Consider the following 26,626-nt stretch of genomic DNA (forward strand, 5'->3'; position numbering starts at 1 on the left):
GCTGAATGGTTGGGAGGTTCTTGGTGCCCTCCAGAAGCCTCCTGAGTGTCTTGTGCCCTGCTGTGCTGCCCCTCAGGCAGACGTCTGACTGGGTAATGTCCCCCATGAGGACCAGGGCTTGCAATGAGAAGCTCCTTCTACTTGTCTGAAGAAGGCCTCATCTGCTGCTTCTTCTTAATATGGTTGGTCCATAGCAGACACCAACTACAATGTTATCCACGTTGGTCTGCCTACTAATCCTGATCCATCAGCTCTCACCTGGCTCTAGGCAGAGCTCCATGCTGTCCTTCTGCTCACTCACATATTGACTTGACACACATTGAAATTTCCCTCCTCACCAACCTGCCCCATTCTTCCTAAAGAGCCTGCTTCAATCCATGGCCACCCTCCAGTGATGTGAGCTACCTGGCTGTGTCTTGGGTATCTAAGTGAGAATATAGCTCAGGAATTGCCCACACTGTGTGCATTCCTGTCGAGGCACATCAGAGGTGTGCCCAGCCATGCTGATTTCCCTGCTGGAGAAATGAGATTGAGGGCTACTTGACAGGTGCCCACAAACAGCCCTGGCTGAACCCTTTGCTTCACCTCCAACTTCCTTCTTCCATGTTTCCCCCCTCCCCTTTGGTCATCCTCCAACCCTCCCACACAAGAAGCCCACCTCTGTTTTCCCTTTGCCCACTGGCCCTGGCTTTGCTTGCCTGGTGCCCTCCGTTGGTGTGTCTGGGATGGCTGTATTGCGAATTCTTACTTTGCTCTGCAAGTCCGTTAGACTAGGGCCTCCTTTTATTATCCGTCTTGTCCTGCAGTTCCTCATGCTGCCATCTTGTTAGAGGCACCACAGGACAGGGTGGCCAACAGAAACCTCACCAAGTTTTACAAGGAGAAGTGGCCAGTCCTGCATCAGGAGCAGAATAACCTCATGTATCAAGGCAAGCTTGGAGCTGACCGGCTGAGGAGTGAGCCTGAGGAGAAGGCGTGGTTGCTACAAGGGATGCTATAGGAAGCCAGTGCAGCATGTTGACCACGAATCAGGCCAGCTGCATATGGGGCTGAATTAGGAGGAGTGTGGCCACCCAGACAAAAGGAGTTAGCTCCTCCCTTGACTCAGCAGGGGTGTGGCCACATCTGAACTAATCTGTGCTGGGGTGGGGCTCCATGTTCTGCAGGAGTAGGGAGGACCTGGAGAAGGTGCAGAGGACATCTGCCAAGATGGGGTGAAGGGGCTGAATCCCATGACTTGTGTGCAGAGGCTGAGGGACCTGGGCTGCTTTGGCCTCCTGACGTAGAGGCCAAGGACAATGTTGTCATGGCCTGCAGCTGCTTGAAGGGTGCTTTCAGAGAGGATGAAGATTTCCTTTGTAGAGGAAACAGCATGAGAAAGGAGAAGGTTTGGAGTCTGAGCCTGGGCATGAGGAAAAAGGAAATGTCACTTGAAGGGTAGTGCTGTGGTGCAACCGGGCACTGGGGGTGGTGGTGTTTGTCTGTGTTACAAATGCCCTGGGGCACCTTCCCCAGCTGTCCATGCCACCAAAGACAACAGACCAGCCTCCTCTCTCCTGTGTCTGCAAGTCTCCGCTGCCTTCCACAAGCCCTGACTCTGCACCAGCAACCCCCTGGTGTGAGTCCTCACCCTGCATGGTCAGGAAGCTCAGCTAACTTCAGTGTGTTCCTCTCCCAAGTAGTTTCCAGCCCACCCCATCCCTATCTGGTGGTCCCCAGCACTTTCCGTCCCCTACCCATCTATCTCTTTCCTGTCCAGCCCAGAAAAGCAGCCCATTCTGGGCTGACCCCATGGCAGTGCCCATTGATGGGTACTGCAAAGCTCTGCACACTCAACCCCACAGCCCCAGCCCCTCTGAAGCTCACAGTAGCTCCTGCCAGAGAGGCAGAGAGGTGTCTCAGTCCCAGGGCTGAGGGCCAGCCATGGCATGAGGAGATGGAGGCCAGTGTCTGCTCCTGTCTCCAAGACAGCCTTATTGTCCATGGCCAGCAAACCCCTCTGTGCCAGCCCCACTCCCAGGAAAAGGCTCCTGGCCCAGGGCATCCTCAGGCTGCTCCAGCCACCCAAGCAATAGAGAAGCCTGCCCGAGCTGGTGCATTCAGAAATAGATATCTCTTTGTCATTTATTCCCTCCTAGAAGCATAGAGTTGCTGCTTTCCCTTCTCCAGAGACGTTCCTGCCCCCAGAGAGCCTTTCACCAGGGAAGTTTGTCCATGCTGGCCTGACTTGCCGCTCCTTCCTCCTCCCTGTGCCCTCCACAGGGTCCCGTGCTGTTGGTATTGCTCTGCAGAGCGAGCGGGCTGTGGTGCCTGAAAGCCATGGGGTGAGAGTCCCAGGCAGATCCCTGTTGATCATTCACCATCTCCGGGGGAGCTGGGCACCCACAGGTGAAGGCTCAGCCCAGGCCCATTCTCTAACACATTGCCACATGCCCTCCTCCCCTCATCCCATGGGGAGAACCCAAGCAAAACAGCATGGCATTGTGGGGGCAATTTCTTCAGCCTGAGCTCAGCTTTGGAAGAAGAGCCCAACCTCCAGACACCACCATGAGGAAATCCCCTTTTATTACAGAGGTGCGACACGAGAAGCCAGCTGTACCATTGTGCCAGACACATGTGAACAGGCCTCTGGGTCAGACAGGCTGGGTTCATGCCTCTGGGGAAGTGGAGTCGATGCAGACATGGACAAACATGGACATCACAGAAAAAATGCCCAAAGCACAGGAGGTTCCCAAGATGAATTTGAAATCACTTCTGAAGAGACGTGAGCAGGCTATTGCTGCTGAGAAAGAGCTGATTGAATCAGCTTCTTGAATGTGTCTTTAAGCACCTGGTTCCTCATGCTGTAGATGAGGGGGTTCACGGCTGGAGGCACCACTGAGTACAGAACTGCCACCACCATATCCAGCAATGGGGAGGAAATGGAGGGGGGCTTCAGGTAGGCAACCATGACAGTGCTAATAAACAAAGAGACCACGGCCAGGTGAGGGAGGCACATGGAAAAGGCTTTGTGTCGTCCCTGCTCAGAGGGGATCTTCAGCACTGCCCTGAAGATCTGCACATAGGACAGCACAATGAAAACAAACCACACAAAATCCACAAATATACTAACCACAATAACCCACACTTCCCGGAGGTAAGCATCTGAGCAGGAGAGCTTGAGGATCTGGGGGATTTCACAGAAGAACTGGTCCAGGGCATTGCCTTGGCAGAGAGGTATTGAAAATGTATTGGCAGTGTGCAGCACAGCATAGAGAAACCAACTGCCCCAGGCAGCTGCTGCCATGTGGACACAAGCTCTGCTGCCCACGAGGGTCCCATAGTGCAGGGGTTTGCAGATGGCCATATAGCGGTCATAGGACATGATGGTGAGGAGAGAAAACTCTGCTGACATGAAAAAGACAAACAGAAAGACCTGGGCAGCACATCCCATGTAGGAGATGGCCTTGCTGTCCCACAGGGAATTGGCCATGGCTTTGGGGACAGTGGTGGAAATGGAGGCCAGGTCGAGGAGAGAGAGGTTGAGGAAGAAGAAGTACATGGGGCTGTGGAGGTGGTGGTTGCAGACTACAGCGGTGATGATGAGTCCATTGCCCAGGAGGGCAGCCAGGTAGATGCCCAGGAAGAGCCAGAAGTGCAAGAGCTGCAGCTCACGTGTGTCTGCAAATGCCAGGAGGAGGAACTCGGTGATAGAGCTGCCATTGGATATTTGCTGCCTCCAGGCATGGGGACCCGTCTATTTCCTTTATATCCACCCCTCTATTTCCCTTTCCTAGGACACCTTCCTTCAGCTCCATGGCTGAAGCTCTGGTTTGGTGCTGGTTGAATGTGGCGTGAGGAGCTGGGCCTCTGGCCACTGGCTGCTGAGGTGTCAGCCCTGCTCTGCAGCAGTGAGTTCATGGGAATGGTGGAAGCAGCGGCCAGTCCTGGTGTTCAACTTTGTCCTATGAATCCACCCATAACAGAAGGGCTTGTCAACATCTGAATCCCAGTGCTAAGGAATGAAGATTGCAGAAAGCAGACTGAAATTTGTTGTGTTGTTTGTTTTTTTTTTTAAATTTGGGGGAAATTTTTATATTATTCCCCCCATCTGATTTGAGGATTGTACTGGGATGTCCTAGTATTTCTGTTGCCCTCAGGGAGAACTGACAGAATCCTGCAAGGCAAGAGGATTGCCATTGGATTAGAGCAGAGTGAGGGGCCCTGGTCTGTCCTTCAGACCGAGATGCCTTGGGCTTGCACCTTTCTGAGACTGAGGGCGATCACACTGCTCTGTTTGCGTGAAAAGCCAGCAGACACTGCTGAGAGCAGAGGGTTCCACTGCAGACTGCTAGATGTCTCACCCTTTCTCAACATCTCAGCAACCCACTTCTAGCCAAGGACACACATGGCTCATTTCACCAACCCAACAGCATTTCCTTGGTCATAGCAGCACTGTGCTTACGGGATGGTATGGGACAGATTTGCATTCTTGAGGGCAGCTCACAGCATGGGGAAGATACCAAAAGGAGATCCGTAAGATTTTTCATGATGGTATGTCACTAAGGGAAAACCAGCTCATTCCCCAGCCCCACAGGCTGCATTGCCCACAGCCTCACAGATGAGAGGAAAGCTGGGACACTTGTTCCCATGGACACACCTGCACAAAAGGACCCACAAGATCAGTGTGTGACTCTGCAGCTGAAACTCCCATCCCCAGAGAGCCTGACAGCAAGAACAGGATAACAACAGCAATAACACAGACAAGTGGAGAAACAAGGAAAAATACAGTGAGGGTCTGGCTGAGAGAGGCGAGGGGAGAGGCAGCCAGGCACTCAGGACAGCGTTGCCCTTACCCAGCTGTGCACGCCACCTCCCAGACACCAACATTGCCAGGCAGTTGGTGTCAGCCCCTGTGCTCTGCAGAGGGAAGTGGGCATGTGGCTGGAGAGCTGCAGCACGGCTCTGCTGGAGCTGTGGCTGCAGAGGAGGTGGTTCATGCCTTGGACCCCACAGCCCTGAGGGCAGAGGCTTTGCTGGGTGGGAGAGGAGGCAAGGGGGCTTGCTCAGAGGAAGGGGTCTGTGATGGAGGGGATGTTACAGAGTTTTCTGAATTCTCCTTCCCACAGCATATCTGTTTTAAGTTTCCTCTCCTTCCCTGATCGTAACCCTGCTGCCTGGAGATTTTCCTCCTGGGAAGTGATTCCCTCGGCCATGTCTTTTCCCTGTCAGCACTCACAGACCCCATCCCAACCTCTGTGCACTCACCTCGGCCTACAGAAACCTGCCTGTTTGCAGGGCACTGCCTGGGCACGTGTTCCTGTTTGGAGGTTCAAAAGGGCGGGTGAGAACAGCCCTGATGGGTCCAGCAAACGTGATGTTGGTGCTGTCCATAGGTAGAGGAATGGCTGAAGGCACTTTAGGAGGCTATTAGCAGACCTGCTGACCCCTCAAAGTTACAGCTCAGAAGTCTCAATGACTTGTCCAAGCTTGACAGGTCCTTTTCTATTTCTCTTTCCCTCCCCCACCCCCAGCCCTGCTCCTGTTCCCTGCCCTCCAAGTAGGAAACTGAAAACACAGACTCAGGAAATCTCTTTCTAGTAAATTCTGCCTTGACCTTCCTCTTGAAACACCCCCTTGGAATTTTCCTAGTGGTGATCTGGAGCTGTGAGCAGCCCTGAGTGACGCAGCAGACAGACCCTGCCCTGCCAGAAATTGTTCCTTCCACCCACAGCTTCTTTCTGCAGTGCCATGGGGAGCTCCCCGGGCAGGCTGAGTGCTGACCCTGGCAGGCGGCAGAGTCCCTGCCTGGGCACACAGCCCTCTGGGGCACAGGGACTCTGAAGGACAGCCCTGGGCACCCTGGGCTGCACACACACACATTCACAGCCCTGTAGCTGTCCCTGGGAGAAGGCAGCTGAGATGCCCTGTCCCTCTGATGGTGCAGCAGGGAAGCCCTGCTCTGCAGCATGTCCTCCTCTACGCTAGAGGAACTGTGGAAGTCCTCCTGACTGTGGGATGTGCCAGCTTTTGGAGATCCTTCCACAAACTGCAGATACATTGCCTGTCATGCAGGTACTTACCATGTAGAGGGCTGTGAAGATTTCTCCCCCAGCAAGCTCTCAACTTTCCTCACAGCCCAGACTGCCTTTAAGCTCTCTCTGCCCTGCTCCTGTCCCCTCGGTGCCTGCAGGCTGTGCCCTCAGCCCTGCTGTGCTTTGCAGAGCTGCTGCTCCTGGGCAGAGCTGTCTCTCTGCAGCTCTGCCCACTTGCCATGAGCTCCCTCTGTCCCAGGAGCCCGGCCCAGCTCAGCAGCAGAGGACCAGCCCAAGGTAGCAATTTCTCTGCCCCCTTGGGGTTCCCTTGATTTGTGGCTGGGGCTCCAGGGGAACCTCCTGTGGAACAAGCTGAAGGAATCACTGATGTTCCCTCTCTCAGCTGGGGAGAGACACTTCGTTCCAGCAGTGGCATTTCTCTGCTCAGAGACAGAGTTGGGTCGAAATATCAACTTTTCTTGGCCCATCATTAGACAGGACAGCCAGACAGACACAGGCAGGGATCTCTTTATGCCCTGCTGAGGGAAGGGATTCAGCTGAGTCAGTCAAGGCATCCTCTCCCTGGTTTGTAGTCCTGGGGCTGGAAGGGGACTCAGCTCCCTGCCATGCACACCACCAACCCACAGGAGGTGGAATTCCTCTTGCCTCTCTTCAGGTGGTCATTCAATAGACACCTGCATGTGAGCTCCTTCTCTCAGCTCCCATGGAAATTAATGGTGATGGAGGCCAGGAGTGAGCTGTTCAGATGCAAATGTCTGGTGACATTTGAGGGGCCAGAGGTGGTCAAAGATATGTGCAGGTAATAGAGACAGATCGAAGATATGTGCAGGCAGATGTAGAGACAGGACACCACCTGGGGGCATCTTCTTGGAGGCTCTTGGGAGTTTCCTGTGGCCAAGTGAAATGACAGCTGATGCCCAAATTAAGGGCAACTGAACCTGTCCCCACTCATTATGTTCTGGGTGGCCTATATCCATATGATGGAATGAAGTCATATGCCATATGAGAGCCCAGTCTCACTCTTCCTTCTTCTCCATCTGTTGGATTTACTAGGTCTCCACTCACTGCATTGGCAGTTGCCTCATGTTCATCCCCACATTGCCTTTCAGAATTCAGGGTATCTACTCACTTTAATGTTCCAATCCAGGCCCACAGAGCTCCCTGAGATGCCAGGGCTGGCAGGGACAGCACAGGACCTGCAGGAAAGCAATTCCCACTCAGGGCGGGTGCGTGACAGACACCCCTGACAGCATTGCAGGGAGTGCGATTGATGCCTGTGTGCCAGGGACTGTTGCCATCAGTCAGAGGCATCGGTCATCAGATGCCATCAGAGAAGCAAGGTCTGTCCCTTCTCTGGCACAACAGGTGCATGCATTGCCTGAACACAAAGCACCCCACACCGGGGTCTTTACTCACTCCCTTGAGGATTCCATCAAGGAACAGACCAATGATTTTAACAGTGTGCCTGCATACATCTTGTCTTCAAGGACAGCATAATCCAAGCACAGACATGCTTCCTATCAAAACTTAGTTGAAACTCAAAAGGGCATTCAAGGACATTAAGATGAGCTGTTGCTACCTCAGGAACAGCTAAAGAAGAGTCAGAAATACTGTGAGACCACTGCTACATTTGGTAAGAGTAGGTGTAGATAGATGTGAGCTACTCCACGTCCTCTTTGCCTCAGTTCCCACCAGCGAGGTCTCCCAGGCCTTTGTGCTTTGAGGCAGAACTCTGGAGGAGAACAACCAGCAGTGGATGGGGATCAAGCCAGGGGTTACTTGAGCAAACTCCACCCTTACCACTGCATGGCACTGGAGGGGCTGCATCCAAAGGTGCTGAGAGAATGTTTTTCACCACTGGTTCATTATAATTGGAGTAAGAAAGGCACTCAGACTCTGTGAGGTATCATTTAAAATGCTGTTCATCAGCACTAACACTATAAAGAGAGAATCATGCAGATAATCTCAGGTCCCTTTTAGATGGTGGGACCCCAGGTGGTGTAGCATTGAACAGGCCTCTGACCCACCCGCAGCATGCCATGCGGACCCCACCCATAGAAGACATTCCCCTGTTTGGATCATTCAAGCTGCTGTAGGAATTTCTTACCAAAAAAGAACTCTTCTCGTCATCTCTACAGTCTAACAGAAATGATGTTCTCATGAGAACTTCTTGCTGCCTTGTTAGCTACAGGCAAGGCCACGCAGGAGGCGTAAGGGCCAGTACTGAGTGGGATCTGCCTGCAGGCTCCTGTGAGACAATGAGTTGCTGAAGTTGTCCTGCGGCCAAGGGCTCTGTTCTGCACAGCACAGGCGTGAAGGCCAGGCTGTACATGCAATGCCGCACAGCTCAATGGACAATGGTCTTCTGGTCAGGGTCACTGCTCAGGTTTGCCTGTTAGAAGTCTGCACTCCACCCTGGTGCCAGAGCTGAGCTGCTGCGGTCCAAATGTACATAGGCAGGAGGAGGTGGATCACAGGCAGGAGGAGCTGGAGCCCCATGGCTTTGGATTAAATGAGATGTGGTGGGACAGCTTGCTCATATGGGGTTCTGCAATGGAGGAACGCAGGCTCCGCTGGAGATACTGGCAGGCAGGATGCGTATGGGGGATGCCCCCTGTGTTGAGGGGATGGTCCCTGTGTTCTCTTCCTGTGGAGGAGGACAACCAGCGGTGGATGGGAATCAACTCAAGGGTGACTTGAGCAAACTCAACAGAAATGGAGATGGGTTTTTTGACCAGATCCCTGAACGCAAGTATTGGTACGCCATGACACCTGAGATTCCATTTTTTTGGTCCAGAGGAGTACGATGCTGTTGTGCATGGAGTGATGCACTTCACTCGTAAGAGAGAAGCAAAAAAGTACTTGATTGATATAAAACAGTGCATAGAGGCCAGGATGAAACTGTCAGGGAGACCCTGCTGTTGAGTCCTGAGGTTCAGAAAGGACCCCCTTGCTTCCTGAACTCCTTCTCAGAGAGGAGTCTAGGTGCGGCTAGTTCCAGTCTTTGTGTCAGACTTGGTTAATGATCCATGTCTAAAGGATTATATATGCACAATCAATCCTTTCTATCGCTTATCTAAGATTGCAATATTTAGCATGCTATTCGTCACTTACCGAGTATCTGTTGCAGCAAGGAATCTCTCAGTGTCGAGGACTAACCTTAAGAGGCGTCCCGGCTCAAGGGGAGATCCTGGTGTGCAGCCCGCTGCCATGCAGGAGAGCTCCAAGGGCTCTTGGGCTGCTCACTATTTATGGGGGTAAGATGATTGACTCATAGTCATATTTGCATACCAACCACAGATTTTAGTTTCTTCACTGTGGTTAGGTGGGCGCATTGCGCAATAACCCCTGGCTATTGTGTTGTTACCCGTTTCCCGAATCCACTTTGAGCCAGATGCAGCCATCGTGAGCACATGCATGTATTACGACTGCCTCTGGTGGTTACCATTTGAGCAGGGTTACAGGAGATAAAGGTCAGGTTGGGGGGCCGGGGAGGTAACACACCGTCACACTGCACCCCATGCCTATAGTCAATTCATCTTATTCTCTACAGTGTGGTGGTACAGTCACCTCTTGCCGCTGTGCCATAAATAGTATATAGATAATTTATGCCTTTCAGACCCAGAGTAACTAGATAGTGAAGTATTGCTATTTGCTATGTATTAGCTTGTATGTTTTGGGTGGTTGGAGTTGGGTTATTTGTTTTATCATGTAGACACATCAGTGTTAGTTAGTAAAATCACAATGGGGTGTGATTTTAAAAGAGATTAAATGAGATTAAAAACTCCCGTTGCTGTTGGTGACCATCCCAGAAGAGTTTCCCACCAATGGTGTTCCCCATCCTTCTTCACTCTTTCCAAGACATGGAATATCTCTTCTGTGTCATGATGAGCGGTGATCAGAGGTTTGTGGCCATTGTTTCACATGCATTCTGGCAGTTGACACAGGTCATCGTGTTGTAGTATTTTCTTCACCAATGTAAGATTCATTCTGATGAGGGCAGGCAATAAATCGTGACTCAATGTATAATTAGATCATAACAGTTGATAAGACCTAACAGGAGCTGAATAACTGAAGTCACATCCCATCATTTTTGAAAAGTTACAAACACAAATATGTGAGCGGTCGCTTGTATCTACACTAATGTTATCTAGGAATATAAAATCACAAAGAATGCTCATACAAAGACTATTGATGGGGTAAGATGATTTACTCATAGTCATATTTACGTACCAACCACAGATTCTAGTTTCTGCAGTGGGTGCATTGCACAATAGCCCTCGGCTATTGTGTTCTTATCTGTCTCCTGAATTCACTTTGAGTCGGATGCAGCCATCATGCGCAGATGCATCCATTATGACCACCAGTGCTAGTTATCACTGGAGCAGGGTTACAGGAGACAAAGGTTGGGGGCGGGGGAAGCAGGGTAGGCCAAAGCATCTCAGTGGAGACAAGTGATTGCTCTGCCTTGAGTAGAAAAGGAAGCCTGGACAATTGCACCCGAGCTGTCCAATGCTAGGGAGAATGAGAAATGAGTAGGTCTGGATACTGTAGAGGCTACAAAGGACATGCTCCTGCAACCCAGAGATGGTGGGATGAATGCAGATTTGGCTATTCAAAAGAGAGTCTTTCATTCACTTTTTCTCTTTGCTTCCCTCTGTGAATTGAGGCAACTTGTGACTTCAGCATGGGACTTGCTGTGTGCCAAGACTGAATATGGACAAACAGAGTCGGAAGCAGGGAGTGCTTTTGGGTTTCTTGGGATCTGTGCTTGACACAAAAATGTGTTTTCTATAGGTCTAAGGCTATCCACTGTGGAGAGTGGACTTCAGGGGAAGTAATGTGCACTTCATAGACAGCAGAGGAGCACATTTTATTTTTTATTGCACCATGCCTTCCTTTGGTTTTGTCTTTTGGCAATTAAGAAACATCCTTCTGTGTCTGGGTGCAGCTCGTTCCCCAAGTAAAGCAGGTGGAAACTGGTGCCAATGGGCTGAAACATGCAGCTACAGACTGTAGTGGAGAAAGCTCAGATGTGAACAAAGGTGCTGTAAATCCCAGGTGCCTGATGAGAGACATGTGGGGTTGGAGGGAGGGACAAAGGTTGCCCATAGAGTGTCTGACACACAGGGTCTTGACTTCAGTCTTGAATATGTTTGCTTTCAATGTCATTTGGAGATTGCTATTGCCCTTAACGCGTAAGCAGACAAATGAAGAAAAGGGGAAGAAAATGAAATCCTTTCTTTCTGTTTTTCACTATTGAAATCTTTTCACTTCTGAAATCTCTCTAATTAACCACATAAGACCTGGGGAATGAAGAAAATTATGCCCAGAGAGTTGGCTTCTTAGGGCATTTTGTATGTGAATGAGCCCTGTGGTGCCAAGTTCCTGAACTGCAGATGCTAAAAGTGGAACGAACTGGCCTCTAGAGAAGTAAAAGTCAGCAGCAAACCTCCAAGTTTCTGAAGGTGTTAGCAGTTCCCAGTGAGAGCCATCCCTGAAGAGACCATGGAGGGAATGAGCAGACAAATCTCCTGCTGTTGCCCCCATAATCCAAGGGGAATTGAAGTTGGGCCAGAGCATTGATCTGCTTGAGAGTAGGAAGGCTCTGCAGAGGGACCCGGGCAGGCTTTATCAATGGGCTGAGGCCAATTGTATGAGGTTCAACAACGCTAAGTGCTGGGTCCTGCACTTGGGTCACAACAACCCCATGCAATGCTCCAGGCTTGGGGAAGGGTGGCTGGAAAGATGCCTGGTGGAGAAGGACTTGGGGGCGTTGGTCGATAGCCAGCTGAATATGAGGCAGCACTGTGCCCAGGTAGCCAAGAAGGCCAAGAGCATCCTGGCTTGTGTCAGAAATAGTGTGGCCAGCAGGACTAGGGAAGTGATCATCATTTTGTGATCGGCACTGTTAAGGCTGCAGCTCAAATACTGTGTTCACTTTTGGGCCCCTCACTACAAGAAAGACATTGAGGTGCTGGAGCGTGTCCAAAGAGCAACGAAGCTGGTGAAGGGTCTGGAGCACAAGTGTGACGACGAGCGGCTGAGGGAACTGGGGTTCCTTAGTCTGGAGAAAAGGAGGCTGAGGGGAGACCTTCTCGCTCTCTACAGCTACCTGAAAGGAGGTTGTAGTGAAGTGGGTGTCAGTCTCTTCTCCCAAGTAACAAGTGACAGGACAAGAAGAAATGGCCTCAAGTTGCACCAGGGGAAGTTTAGATTGGGCATTAGGAAAAATTTCTTCACCGAAAAGGTTGTCAAGCATTGGAACAGACTGCCCAGGGAAGTGGTTGAGTCACCACCCCTGGAGGTATTTAGAAGACATGCAGAGGTGGTGGTTAGGGACAGGGTTTAGTGGTGGACTGGGCAGTGCTAGGTTAACACCTGGACCTGATGATCTTAAAGGTCTTTTCCAACCTAAATGATTCTATGTTGCTATCATTCTATGATTCTACTTTTTGCCCATCCCTCTGGCCTGGCTATGCCCTTTGGGATGGCAGCCGTGCCCTCCAGTGTACTGTCTCCTCTCCTCAATATCGTTTCATCTACAAGTGCTATGAAAAAGAACTCTCTCATCTCCTCCAGATCATTAAAACCACGTTAAATAGGGCAAGTGGCAGGACAGACCCTCACAGGAGCCTTCTAGCTAGGTGCCTCCAGGCAGACTACCACACATTGACCACATCCCTCTGAGCCCCACCAGCCATCTGGTTATTTACCCCTCCTCTTATGCACCCATGCAGGCCATAATACCCTAACGTGGGCACAAGAATATTGTGGGGGATGATGTTGAAAACTTCACTGACTTCCAGGTTAAAAGACAAGCACTGCTCTCCCTGTGTCCAGCCAGCCTGTTCTTTCATTCCCGAAAGCAAAGAGGATGGCAAGACACAAGCTGCCCTGGGTCAAACCAGTCCGCTTCTTTTTGAGACACCCAGAAATGGGATCTGAGTGGACACACTCTGGGGCACAGCCTTGAGTTTCACTGCTCCTCTGCTGGGCATTTTGGAAAGGTGCATGCAATGTTTGGGTGCTGCCAGTCATCAGGGAGTCCCCCCAGTCTCCATGACCTTATAAAGGTGACGGAGAGTGTCCTCACTGTGAGATTGGCTTGCCCTCTCAGCTCCCTGGGATGCCTCCCCTCCTGTCCTGGAAAGGATTGCATTTGCTCAAGCAACCCCTGACTTGATCCACATCCACCGCTGGCTGATCTCCTCCAGAGTCCTGCCCTAAGTCACAGAGGCCTGAGAGACCTTGCTGGGGAAGACTGAGGCAAAGAGGATAACAGAGAATCTCACAGTTATCTACACCTGCTCTTACGAAACTCAGCAGTGGCCACACAGTATCTTTGTTTCTGCTTTAACTGTTCCTGAAGCAGTAAACACTCATTACAGTGCCCTTGAATTGCCTTTCAAGTTTAGTTTGAGTTGCGATCTGGACTATTGCTGAGCTTGGAGGATGCTGTCCTTGAAGACCAGCTGTACTGAGCTTTGCCACCATGTCACAGCTCTGTCTCCCACAGTCACAGCTCCAGCTCATCCTGTCTGTGCCCCTGTCTGAGGGCATTGCTGCACATTTGAGCTGAAGCACCCCAGCTGTGGCACCAGGCAAGCTCATACTTGCCCTAAGGAAACCTGTTACCAAGTGTCCAAGACCCCATGTGTGCAAAGGCTTTGCTTCAGAGCAGAGACATGGCATGGACAAAAGACAGCTGAATGTCCTTCTGTTCCTAGGACTACAAACCCAGAATGTAATGAGAAACCCAGAATGAAATGACAAACCCAGAATGAAATGTCTAAATTCTCTCAATTGAAGACATTTCCCAGCTTGCAGAAATCAGATCCCTGCCTGTCACCTTCCAGGTGTCCTGCCTAATGATGGAACAAAAAAAAAGGTGATTCTCATGCCTGACTCTTTTCCCAATAGGAGAAATGACACTGCTGGAAAAAAGTGCCTCTCCCCAGTTGAGGGAAGGAACCAACAGTGGTTCCTTCAGCCTGTTTCACAGCAGGTTCCCCTGGAGCCCCAGGGACACCTGGAAGGAGCCCAGAGGGGGCAGAGGAAGTGCTGCCTTGGGCTGGTCCTCTGCTGCTCAGGTGGGCTGGGCTCCTGGGATGCAGGGAGCTCATGGCAAGTGGCAGAGCTGCAGAGAGACAGCTCTGCCCAGGAGCAGCAGCTCTGCAAAGCGCAGCAGGGCTGATGGCACTGCCTGCAGACACCGAGGGGAGAGGAGCAGGGCAGAGAGAGCTTAAAGGCAGTCATGAGTGGGAAGATGGCTGAGACCTCACTGGAGGAGAGATCTTCAAAGCCCCCTACATGGTAAGTCTCTGGATGCAAGGCAATGTACCTTGTGTTCCTGCAGGGATCTCCCAAAGCTGGCACATCCCACAGCCTATGGGGTCTTTCAGGAGGACTCTCACAGTTTCTCTAGTGTAGAGGAGGAAGATGTGCTCCAGAGCAGGGCTTCTCTGCTGCACTGTCCAAAGGACAGGCCATGATGGCTGCCTTCTCCCAGGGACAGCTGCAGGCTGTGAATCTGGGTGTGCAGCCAGGGCTGCCCACAGCAGGGTTCCAGCACCCCAGGGGGCTGTGAGCTGGGGCAGGGACTCTGCTGCCTGCCAGGGTCAGCACTCAGCATGCCCGGGGACCTCCCCACGGTGTTGTGGGGAGAAGCTGTGCATGGAAGGAGCGACCCCAGGCAAGGCAGGGTTCTTCTGCTGTTGAGAGGGCGCTGCGTGGGACAGCGCTGCTCTCAGATCCAGCTCATGCCCAGGTCATATCCGAGGGGACTTGTCATGAGTACGGTCAGGGCAGGGTTTCCTGCTTGAGTCTGTGTTTTCCTGAATCTATGCTTCCACTTTTCTCTGGCTTGGCTTGGTGGGAATGGAAACTCAGCTGTGTGGGCTAGAGAAGGGGCTGAGACTCCTAAACCATCACCCTGGGGTTTACTAGGAACCTCAGCAAGTGCCTTCACCCCCCACCAGCCTACAGATAAAACCAGCATCGCCTTTCCAGTTTCATCAGGGTTTGTGTAACCTGCTCGTTGGCCCCTGCACACACACAGAGAGGCTGCAGGGCAGAGCTGGGCACACAGGGGCTGGGATCAGGGCTGTGAGCACTGGCAGGGAAGAGACATGGGGCCAGAGAAACAGGTCCCAGCTGGGACAGCTCCAGGCAGTAGAGACATGGGCAGGGAGGGAGCGAAATAGGAAGCAAAACCCTGCTGCAGGGGAGATATGGGCACCTCCCGGCCATGCCCTGCAGTGCAGATGCCTTCCCTGAGCAACACCCCTCTTGTCTCCTCTCCCACCTAGCAAAGCCCTCGGCCAGCCCGTGGGGTTGAGGGTGTTAGTTACCCCCTTGTCCATCTGCCAGCAGAAGAGATGAAGTGCATTTCTCCTGCCATGTGCCCATTTCCTGCTGAGCAGGGGCTGAAGGGGACTGCCCTGCATTATCAACATCTGGGAGGGGTTGTGCAGTGCTGGGTAAGGCAAAGGCTTTCCTGAGTGCCCCTCTGCCTCTCTGTTGCCTCCCTCAGCTGCTCCTGGTGTTGATGTAAGGCTCTCTGGGAAGAGTAGTTTCAGCTGCAGAGTCAGGCACTGATCTTGGGGGTCCTCCCATTCACATGTGTTTAAGGCAATGAGGTGTCCAGCTTTCCTCTAACCTGTGAAGCTCTGGGGAATGCAGTCTGGGAGGCTAGGAAATGAGCTGGGTTTCCCTTCAGCAGATGCCATCATTAGCACACTTGGCTGTCTCCTTGGGGTGTCCTTCCAAACTGTCAGATGCCTTCCAGGATGCACAATGAGCCACGTGTGCCTTTGGCTACAAATGGGGTGCTAAGTCCTTGAGAAAGGGGAAGACATGTAGTGGTCTGCAGTGGATGCCTCTGCTCTCACCAGTGTCTGGTGACTCTTCAGGATAGCGTGGGAGTGTGATCACCCTCCATCTCAGAAAGGTGCGAGCACTGACCAGCACCCCTCACTCTTCGCTGAACCACCGGCAATCCTCTTGCCTTGTAGGACTCCTTCTGTTCTATTCTCCCTGAGTGCAGCAGAAATGCTGAGGGGTTCTGACATCCAAACACACTCCTCACGGGAGATGGAGGGGAGCTGTGAAAATAAAAATAACCTCTCCAACTGCCTTCTGCCATCCCCATTCCTTAGCACTGGCAGCGCAGATGCAGACAAGCTCTTCTGTTTTGGGAGCAGTTTCCTGTGACAAAGTCAAAAACTAGCACTGGCTCCTGCCCCCACCGTTCCCATGCACTCACTGCTGCAGAGCAGGGCTGACGCCTCGGCTGCCAGCACACAAAGCCCCTGCTCCTCACCACACACTGAACCAGCACCAACCAGAGCTCCAGCCAGAGAGCTGAAGGAAGGTCTCCTAGAAAGACAAAAGGGTGGTGGGTGTGCAGCAGGGGAGGATTTATGAGAAATGGCTTTGATTTTGCTCTGAGAAGTCTCACCTATTGTCTCACCACCTTTTCCTCCTTGGACAGGTCCCCATGCCCAGAAAGCAGCAAATATCCAGTGCCAGCTCCATCACTGAATTCCTCCTCCTAGCATTCACAGACAAACGGGAACTGCAGCTCCTACACTTCTGGCTCTTCCTGGGCATCTACCTGGCTGCCCTCCTGGGCAATGGACTCATCATCACTGCTGTAGTCTGTAACCACCACTTCCACAGCCCCATGTACTTCTTCCTCCTCACCCTCTCCCTCCTCGACCTGGCCTCCATTTCCACCACTGTCCCCAAAGCCATGGCCAATTCCCTATGGGACACCAGGGCCATCTCCTACTCAGCATGTGCTGCCCAGGTCTATCTATTTCTCTTTTTGATGTCAGCAGAGTTTTCTCTTCTCACCATCATGTCCAACGATCGCTATGTTGCCATTTGCAAGCCCCTGCACTACGGGACCCTCGTGGGGAGCAGAGCTTGTGTCCACATGGCAGCAGCTGCCTGGGGCAGTGGTTTCCTCTATGCTGTGCTGCACACTGCCAATACATTTTTCATACCTCTCTGCCAAGGCAATGCCCTAGACCAGTTCTTCTGTGAAATCCCCCAGATCCTCAAGCTCTCCTGCTCAGATGCTTACCTCCGGGAAGTGTGGGTTATTGTGGTTAGTCTCTTAGTAGCACTTGGCTGTTTTGTTTTCATTGTGCTGTCCTCTGTGCAGATCTTCAGGGCTGTGCTGAGGATCCCCTCTGAGCAGGGACAGCACAAGGCCTTTTCCATGTGCCTCCCTCACCTGGCCATGGTCTCCCTCATTCTAAGCACTGCCATGGTTGCCTACCTGAAACCACCCTTTATCTCCTCCCTATCCCTCGATGTGGCGGTGGCAGTTCTGTATTTGGTGGTGCCTCCAGCTCTGAACCCCCTCATCTACAGCTTGAGAAACAAGGAGCTCAAGGATGCAGTTTGGAAACTGATGATGGGATGTTTTTTCTAAAGCAATAAACTGTCCTTTTTTGGATGCGTATCACTCATAATGGATGTCATTACAGGCTCAGCCTGTCTTCTGGAGGTTTTCGTGGTGGTGGTGGAGGGGTTTTTGCTCTGTTTTACATGTGATAATGTGCACAAAGAAATGTCTTTATTCATGCCATTTCTAATTCTGTATCTACCTTTGTAGTGTTACCTAGAGACTGTTGAAAAGACTGATGAAATAAGAGCCATGTTCTCTGTTCTTTTTTAAAAAAATAAAGAACCCTGCAGCAACTTCTTCAGCTGAGATCCTTTTTCTGAGACTTTTTCTGGTGCTGCAGTGGCAGAGCCTGCATGCAGAGGTGGAGGGCAAAAGAGTCCTGGCCTAGCAGCACTGCCAGGGAGCACCAGCGCTTGCTCTTTCTGCAGCTGTTCTCTTTTACATTCCACACTCTCTTTCTGAGCCCCTGTGTGGAGGTAAGGAAGGCTTGCTCTTGCAGCTTGGTCACAGTCCTTTTGGGTGGCAGTCCTGTGATTGCACGCAGTGACAGGCAATGGGCACTTCCTTGGCAGAGCTGACCTCCATAACAGAGTTTCCATCACCCAAGGGGATCTCCTGATGGCAGTGCCTGAAAGCTGACTTTTTCTTCCAAAGCTTCTCTCAAGAACAAGCCCAGGAAAGTGCCCTCAAGAGGAAAACACGATTGAACAGCTAAATTGTTTGAGTATTCAGGGTGGGAGCATGCGGCAGTGTCCTTGCACAGCCAGACCTCCTGGGGGAGAGAGGCAGGACCAGCAGAACAGGCTCTGGTCTGTGCCCATGCTCACTGTACACCCCAGGGAAGCTGCCCCAAGGCAACCGTCCCAGACCAGCCCATAACAATCACCATTTCCAGCACCGGACTCTCAGCCCTGCTCATACAGGTTGTTTATCCCTCCACAGTGCAACACTGCATGACTAGCTCAGAAGTCCATGTTTGTGTTGTACAGATAGAAGATCATGGAGCAGATCCTCCTGGAAGACATCTCAAAACCTATGGAAGAGAGGGAGGTGATTAGAGGCAGCCAACAAGGCTTCACAAAGGGCAAATGTGCCCGGCTTATCTGGCGGCCTTCTACCATGGAGTAACTGCATCAGTGGACAAGGCAAGAGCTACGGATATCATCTACCTAGGCTTCTGTATGTCCTTTGATATGGTCCCGCACAACATTCTTGCTGCTAAATTGGAAAGGCATGGGTTTGATGGATGGACTGTTAGATGGAGAAGGAAATGGCTAGCTGAGCACATGCAAACAGTGTCATGGTTTAGACCCAGCTGGCAACTAAACACCACGCAGCTGCTCGCTCACTCCCACCCCCCAGTGGGATGGGGGAGAGAATCGGAAGAACAAAAGTAAGAAAACTCATGGGTTCACATAGAACAGTTTAAGAATTGGAATAAAATAATAGTAATAATAACAATTAATTGTAATGAGAAGGAAAACAACAAGAGAGAGAGAGGAACAAAACATAAGGAATGAAGTAAAAGTGATACAACCACTCACCATCTACCGACCAATGCCCAGCCAGTCCCCGAGCAGTGACCGCTACCCCACGGACAGCTCCCCCCCAGTTTATATACTGGCCATGACGTTATATGGTATGGAATAGCCCTTTGGTCAGTTTGGATCAACTATCCTGGCTGTGCCCCTCCCAGTTTCTCGTGCACCTGGCAGAGCATGGGAAGCTGAAAAGTCCTTGACCAGTGTAAACATCACTTAGCAACAGCCAAAACATCAGCGTGTTATCAATAATATCCTCATACTAAAATCGAAAACACAGCCCTACACCAGCTACTAGAAAGAAAGTTGACTCTATCCCAGCCGAAACCAGGACATCCAGCTATACCACCTGACCTAACCTCACCTCAGCCAGTCCATTTGACACACTGCAAGATCGAGTTACCCTTGGGATCATGCATTGTCACGATATAGCACAAGCATTGGAACACTACAAAACAGAAGGAACTTAAGTCTCTCCACTCTGGTTATGCATGGAACCGAAGTATACTCAAGAGATGAATGGAGTTGGAATGACTCTCTTTGACTGGCTAGACTTCAAGCCATTCCAAGGCAGACAATACAGATCAGCAGCCAAGTAACTAATGGGTCCACTTACCACAGGCCGACTGAAATTAAAACAGTCTATACTGACTCTTCCAGACCAAAAAACTACAAGGCTGAATGTTACAAAATGACCAAACCAAATTCAGATTGCTGGTACAATCTTACCTTTACCAAACCCATAACTGTATACTGTCTTTGGGGGTAAAGAGGCACCGAATTTCTATTTGAATTTGGGATTGATACAGCAACATCTGTGCCAGTTGCAAAGGATAAGGAACCTCTGCCCCCACAAATGTCTGAAAATGTACTGACTCAGACTCCCATTAGGCTAACTCCTTTCACCTTCAACACAGGTCCTTACATAATTAAAAATACAGGTCAGCAACAAGTGCTGTTTAATCCATCATACTCCCTCAAACGGGTGGAATTAGCAATGCAGACTAATCTCTCTGCAATTAAACCTACCTCTTCACCATTCCTGAGCACATCTTACGCAGGATGGTCAGCATGGTTGCATAAACCGACTCTCATCTCTCCAAAACAACCAAAGAGAGATGTGACTGGTGTCTTAGGAACAGGACTGGGAGTCTTAAACAGCATAGCTGCTGAAGTAGTTGCTAAGAAATTAGCCACAGTAACCAATGACTTAAGTGCCCTGAAACACCCTTTACAATCTTCTCTTTCAGCTCTGGGAGCTAACCAATGGCTCTTATCGGATATATTGCCTCAGTGGGGAGAGGTAAATGAGAAGGACCACCAGTTGATTGTGGATACACTTGGTGTGACCCAAACCAATGTTTCTTTCGCTCTTGGTTGTATCCAAGCTCAACTGTGGATGCAATCTGTAGTAGCTGCAATTAAAGGTAATTTGGGATAATGCAACTGAATTTGAGAAAGAATTCCAATCCTGGTGGTATCCAGTTGATTTCACCTATGACCCTACTGACGGCAAAGCCACAGCTTTTGTCTTAACAATACGCAATGCTTCGGTGTACACCATATACCCAATCATTGCATTGGGGTTGAATCACAATGGAGCTATACTCTATCCATCAGAACACAGAGTATGGGCCCAACACAATGGGAACAAATGGCAAACTATTGACGTGAATGCGTGCCTTGTACGGGAACAACAAGGATTTATTTGCGAGATTAACACCCTCAAAGCCCAAGACATTTGTCTTGACACTGAACAAAATGTTTGTCATTTTGGAATATAACCAGATGAAGCCCCTGAAACTGGACTTGTATATATTGGGAAAGGACGCGTTTGCATGAGAACCTTTTGTGATTTTGTATTTGTAGATAACGTTACTGTAGATATAAGTAATCACTCAAATATTTGTGTTTGTAATTTTACCAAAATTATGGGATGTGACTTCAACTATTAGGCTCCTGTCACAACTCACCAACTTCTGCAGGCTAACTATACGCTGTATCAAGACTTATTACCTGCCCCTATTGGAATGAACCTGACATTGGTGAGAAAACTACTGCAACACGATGACCTGAATCAACTGCTGGAACGCATCCGGAATAATGGACATAAGACATTAGTCACCGTCCACCACGATGTGGAAGAGATACATTGCATCTTAGAAGGAGTGAAGCACGATGGAGGACAGTATTGTTGGGACACTTTGCTAGGATGGTCGCCAACCACAACTGGAATTCTCAATAAGATGCTTCATGCAGTTGTTGTTCTGCTAGTGCTCACTGTGTTATGCTTCATTCTAACCATCGGGCTGTATGTTAGACTTTGGACTATGGCAAAGCATTTGTCTCATCAAGTATCCCCACAAGATGTATACGTACTCGATAATCCTCACCATGGGAACGTATATGACACACCTGAGGCATTCCAAATATTGTGAAGCTTGAGCGACTACAGTCACGGGGTGGATTATGTGGGATAATTGCTGGAGGTGACTTAGAAATTAAACTTATATTCACACTTTTAGGTAAGGTACAGCATTGAAGAAGCTTCCCGGGTGGAATGCGGCTGACACGCAAGGAATCCATTCCATGAAAGTTCACTTGGCCTGTAACCTTAGACATTGGTGACGCCAGGGGAACTTGGTGTACTGACTCTAAGAAGGTACTGTTCGGAGGGTGGAGCGGTGTGGAGGTGCCACAGCCAGGCTCTGCAATTACATGGGAACTCAAAGGTATTGTGTGCGATCAGTAAACTTCACATTTGCTACCCTGGGCCAACAGTCTGTCATGTTTCTGACAAAATGCTGTCCTTTGATGAACTTTGCTCATTATAACATCATTATAATACCAAAACACACCTCCATCCCAAAAGCTACCCACCTCCAAGGTGCAACCACCCCTCACTGAGCTTGTGCTTTGAATTTTTCAAAGCCTATACCTTTAAAAGCGAAGCGAGAAAACTTTACACCAATCCTAAACAAAGGTATGACTAGAGTCACTCAAGCTCCACCTGAAAGGTGAAAGCTAGTATAAAATGGCTTAAGAGAAAGAGAAAGTTAGGAAAGACACCATCATGTACTACTCTGACCTCTGGGATCAGTCGATGGACTGAGCCTCTCTTCCCCCCATCGGGACGCCTTTGGGTAAGATTCGAACACTTGGTTATACCAAGTGCCTCCCCGGGAAACTTAGAAATCTCTGTACAGTTGCTTTATTATCTTTTATCACGTTTGTATCCATCAGTGTTACTCATACTCTTGGTATTTGCACGTGCTTTGCAGACAGTGAATTTATCACCGGTAATCCAAAGAATCTGTGTATCTGTTGCTCTAATAAACTGCATTCTTCATTAATCTAGCCATCATAGTTCATGCAACACGACTAGACTGGGGGTGCAGCACGTTTAAATTAACGCTGTTGCCTTAACTCTGATGACTGGCTGCATATACAGTCCTTAGAAAATAAACCATTGACGGAGTCTGAGACTAAGGCTGGACTTAGCTGCACCTCGACTGCTCTCTGAGAAGGAGTTTAGAAAGCAAGGGGGTCCTGTCTGAACCTCCTGACTCAACGGGAGGGTTCCCCCCGCCCAGCCACTCCTCAGACCCCTACGCGACAGTAGCTCTTAACGCAACACTTTCCCTCATCCACTGAGCGGGTCGTCTTGTCATAGAAGGAGATCAGGTTAGTCAAGCAGGACCTGCCTTTCATAAACCCATGCTGACTGGGCCTGATCACCTGCTAACCTCCACTCAACTGGCACCTTCCCGCTTAGCCAGGACTGCTGAGAAAGGATTGAAAGTGGCTTGGTGAGCACTTCCACAATCTCCCTCAGTACCCTTGTGTAGATCACACCCAGCCCCATAGATTTGTGTGTGTCTCAGTGGTGTAGCAGGTCACTAACCATTTCCCCTTGGATTATGGGGGCAACAGTGGGAGATTTGTCTGCCTATTCCCTCCATGGTCTCTTCAGTGATGGCTCTCAATGGGGACCACTAACACCTTCAGAAACTTGGAGGTTTGCTGCTGACTTTTGCTTCTCTAGAGGCCAGTTCGTTCCACTTTTAGCATCTGCAGTTCAGGAACTTGGCACCACAGGGCTCATGAACATACAAAATGCCCTAAGAAGCCAACTCTCTGGGCATAATTTTCTTAATTCCCCAGGTCTTATGTGGTTAATTAGAGAGATTTCAGAAGTGAAAAGATTTCAATAGTCAAAAACAATAAAAAAGGATTTATTTTTCTTCCCCTTTTCTTCATTTCTCTGCTTACACAATAAGGGCTATCAGCAATCTCCAAATCACATTGAAACTGAACATATTCCAGACTGAATATGTAGAGAAGGCAAGGCCCTGTGTGTCAGACACTCTATGGGCAACCTTTGACCCTCCCTCCAACCCCACATGTCTCTCATCAGGCACCTGGGATTTACAGCACCTTTGTTCACATCTGAGCTTTCTCCACTACAGTCTGTAGCTGCATGTTTCAGCCCATTGGCATCAGTTTCCACCTGCTTTACTTGGGGAACGAGCTGCACCCAGACACAGAAGGATGTTTCTTAATTGCCAAAAGACAAAACCAAAGGAAGGCATGGTGCAGTAAAAAAATAAAATGCACTCCTCTGCTGTCTATGAAGTGCACATTACTTCCCCTGAAGTCCACTCTCCACAGTGGATAGACTTAGACCTACAGAAAACACATTTTTGTGTCAAGCACAGATCCCAAGAAACCCAAAAGCACTCCCTGCTCAGACTCTGTTTGTCCATATTCAATCTTGGCACACAGCAAGTCCCATGCTGAAGTCACAAGTTGCCTCAATTCACAGAGGGAAGCAAAGAGACAAAGTGAATGAAATACTCTCTTTTGACTAGCCAAATCTGCATTCATCCCACCATCTCTGGGTTACAGGAGCACGTCCTTTGTACCCTCTGCAGTATCCAGACCTACTCATTCCTCTCCCCCAGCACTGGACAGCTTGGGTGCAATTGTCCAGGCTTCCTTTTCTACTCAAGGCAGAGCAATCACTTGTCTCCACTGAGATGCTTTGGCCTACCCTGCTTCCCCCGCCCCCAACCTTTATCTCCTGTAACCCTGCTCCAGTGATAACTAGCACTGGTGGTCATAATGGATGCATCTGCGCATGATGGCTGCATCCGACTCAAAGTGAATTCAGGAGACAGATAACAACACAATAGCCGAGGGCTACTGTGCAATGCACGCCCTGCAGAAACTAGAATCTGTGGTTGGTACGTAAATATGACTATGAGTAAATCATCTTACCCCATCAATAATGTTTGTATGAGCATTCTTTGTGATTTTATATTCCTAGATAACATTAGTGTAGATACAAGCAATCGCTCACATATTTGTCTTTGTAACTTTTCAAAAATGATGGGATGTGACTTCAGTTATTCAGCTCCTGTTACGTCTTATAAACTGTTATGATCTAATTATACTTTGAGTCAAGATTTATTGCCTACCCGCATTGGAATGCATCTTACATTGGTGAAGAAACTACTACAACACGATGACCTGTGTCAACTGCTAGAATCCATGTGAAACAATGGCCACAAACCTCTGATCACCGCTCATCATGACACAGAAGAGATATTCCATGTCTTGGAAAGAGTGAAGAAGGATGGGGAACACCATTGGTGGGAAACTCTTCTGGGATGGTCACCAACAGCAACGGGAGTTTTTAATCTCATGCTTCACCCCATTGTGATTTTACTAACTAACACTGATGTGTCTACAGGATAAAACAAATAACCCAACTCCAACCACCCAAAACATACAAGCTAATACATAGCAAAGAGCAATACTTCACTATCTAGTTACTCTGGGTCTGAAAGGCATAAATTATCTATATACTATTTATGGCACAGCGGCAAGAGGTGACTGTACCACCACGCTGTAGAGAATAAGATGAATTGACTATAGGCATGGGGTGCAGTGTGACGGTGTGTTACCCCCCCGGCCCCCCAACCTGACCTTTATCTCCCGTAACCCTGCTCAAATGATAACCAGGAGTGGCAGTCGTAATAGATGCATCTGCTCACAATGGCTGCATCTGGCTCAAAGTGGATTCGGGAGACAAATAACAACACAATAGCCAAGGGCTATGGGGCAATGCGCCCACCTAACCACAGTGAAGAAACTAAAATCTGTGGTTGGTATGTCAATATGACTATGGGTCAATCATCTTACCCCCATAAATAGTGAGCAGCCCAAGAGCCCTTGGAGCTCTCCTGCATGGCAGCGGGCTGCACACCAGGATTTCCCCTTGAGCCGGGACGCCTCTTAAGGTTAGTCCTCGACACTGAGAGATTCCTTGCTGCAACAGATACTCGGTTAGTGACGAATAGCATGCTAAATATTGAAATCTTAGATAAGTGATAGAAAGGATTGACTGTGCAAATATAATCCTTTAGAAATGGATCATTGACCAAGTCTGACACTAAAACTGGAACTAGCCGCACCTAGACTCCTCTCTGAGAAGGAGTTCAGGAAGCAAGGGGGTCCTTTCTGAACCTCAGGACTCAACAGCAGGGTCTCCCTGACAGTTTCTTCCTGGCCTCTATGCACTGTTTTATATCAATCAAGTACATTTCTGCTTCTCTCTTACGAGTGAAATGCATCACTCCATGCATGACAGCATCATACTCCTCTGGACAAAAAAAAATGGAATCTCAGGTGTCATGGCATATAATACTTGCGTTCAGGGATCTGGTCAAAAAACCCATCTCCATTTCTGTTGAGTTTGCTCACGTCACCCTTGAGTTGATTTCCATCCACCGCTGGTTGTCCTCCTCCACAGAAAGAGAACACAGGGACCATCCCCTCAACACGGGGGGCATCCGCCATACTCATCCTGCCTGCCAGTCTCTCCAGCGGAGCCTGCATTCCTCCATTGCAGAGCATAGAGGAACACACGAGCTTGCTCACCCCATATGAGCAAGCAGTCCCACCACATCTCATTTAATCCAAAACCGTCACAATTGTGTGACAAGCCATGGGGCTCCAGCTCCTCCTGCGTGTGATCCACCTCCTCCTGCCTATGTACATTTGGACCGCAGCAGCTCAGCTCTGGCACCAGGGTGGAGTGCAGACTTCTAACAGGGAAACCTGAGCAGTGACCCTGACCAGAAGACCATTGTCCATTGAGCTGTGCGGCATTGCATGTACAGCCTGGCCTTCACGCCTGTGCTGTGCAGAACAGAGCCCTTGGCCGCAGGACAACTTCAGCAACTCATTGTCTCACAGGAGCCTGTTCTCATGAGAACATCATTTCTGTTAGACTGTAGAGATGATGAGAAGAGTTCTTTTTTGGTAAGAAATTCCTACAGCAGCTTGAATGATCCAAACAGGGGAATGTCTTCTATGGGTGGGGTCCGCATGGCATGCTGCGGGTGGGTCAGAGGCCTGTTCAATGCTACACCACCTGGGGTCCCACCATCTAAAAGGGACCTGAGATTATCTGCATGATTCTCTCTTTATAGTGTTAGTGCTGATGAACAGCATTTTAAATGATACCTCACAGAGTCTGAGTGCCTTTCTTACTCCAATTATAATGAACCAGTGGTGAAAAACATTCTCTCAGCACCCTTGGATGCAGCCCCTCCAGTGCC

General features: G+C 49.8%; 1 protein-coding gene across 1 annotated transcript; it reads right to left on the reverse strand.

Annotated features, from left to right (window-relative positions):
* Positions 1-2,773: 2,773 nt before the first annotated feature.
* LOC142403578 (olfactory receptor 14A16-like) lies at positions 2,774-8,076 on the reverse strand. The gene is made up of 2 exons (XM_075489825.1): positions 8,063-8,076; positions 2,774-3,716 (listed from the first exon to the last, which is right to left on the reverse strand). The coding sequence occupies exons 1-2, from the start codon at positions 8,074-8,076 to the stop codon at positions 2,774-2,776; spliced, it is 957 nt and encodes a 318-aa protein (XP_075345940.1).
* Between the last annotated feature and the right edge of the window lie 18,550 nt (positions 8,077-26,626).

This window comes from Mycteria americana, unplaced genomic scaffold, assembly GCF_035582795.1.
Source record: "Mycteria americana isolate JAX WOST 10 ecotype Jacksonville Zoo and Gardens unplaced genomic scaffold, USCA_MyAme_1.0 Scaffold_39, whole genome shotgun sequence".
NCBI classification, from domain to species: Eukaryota; Metazoa; Chordata; class Aves; order Ciconiiformes; family Ciconiidae; genus Mycteria; species Mycteria americana.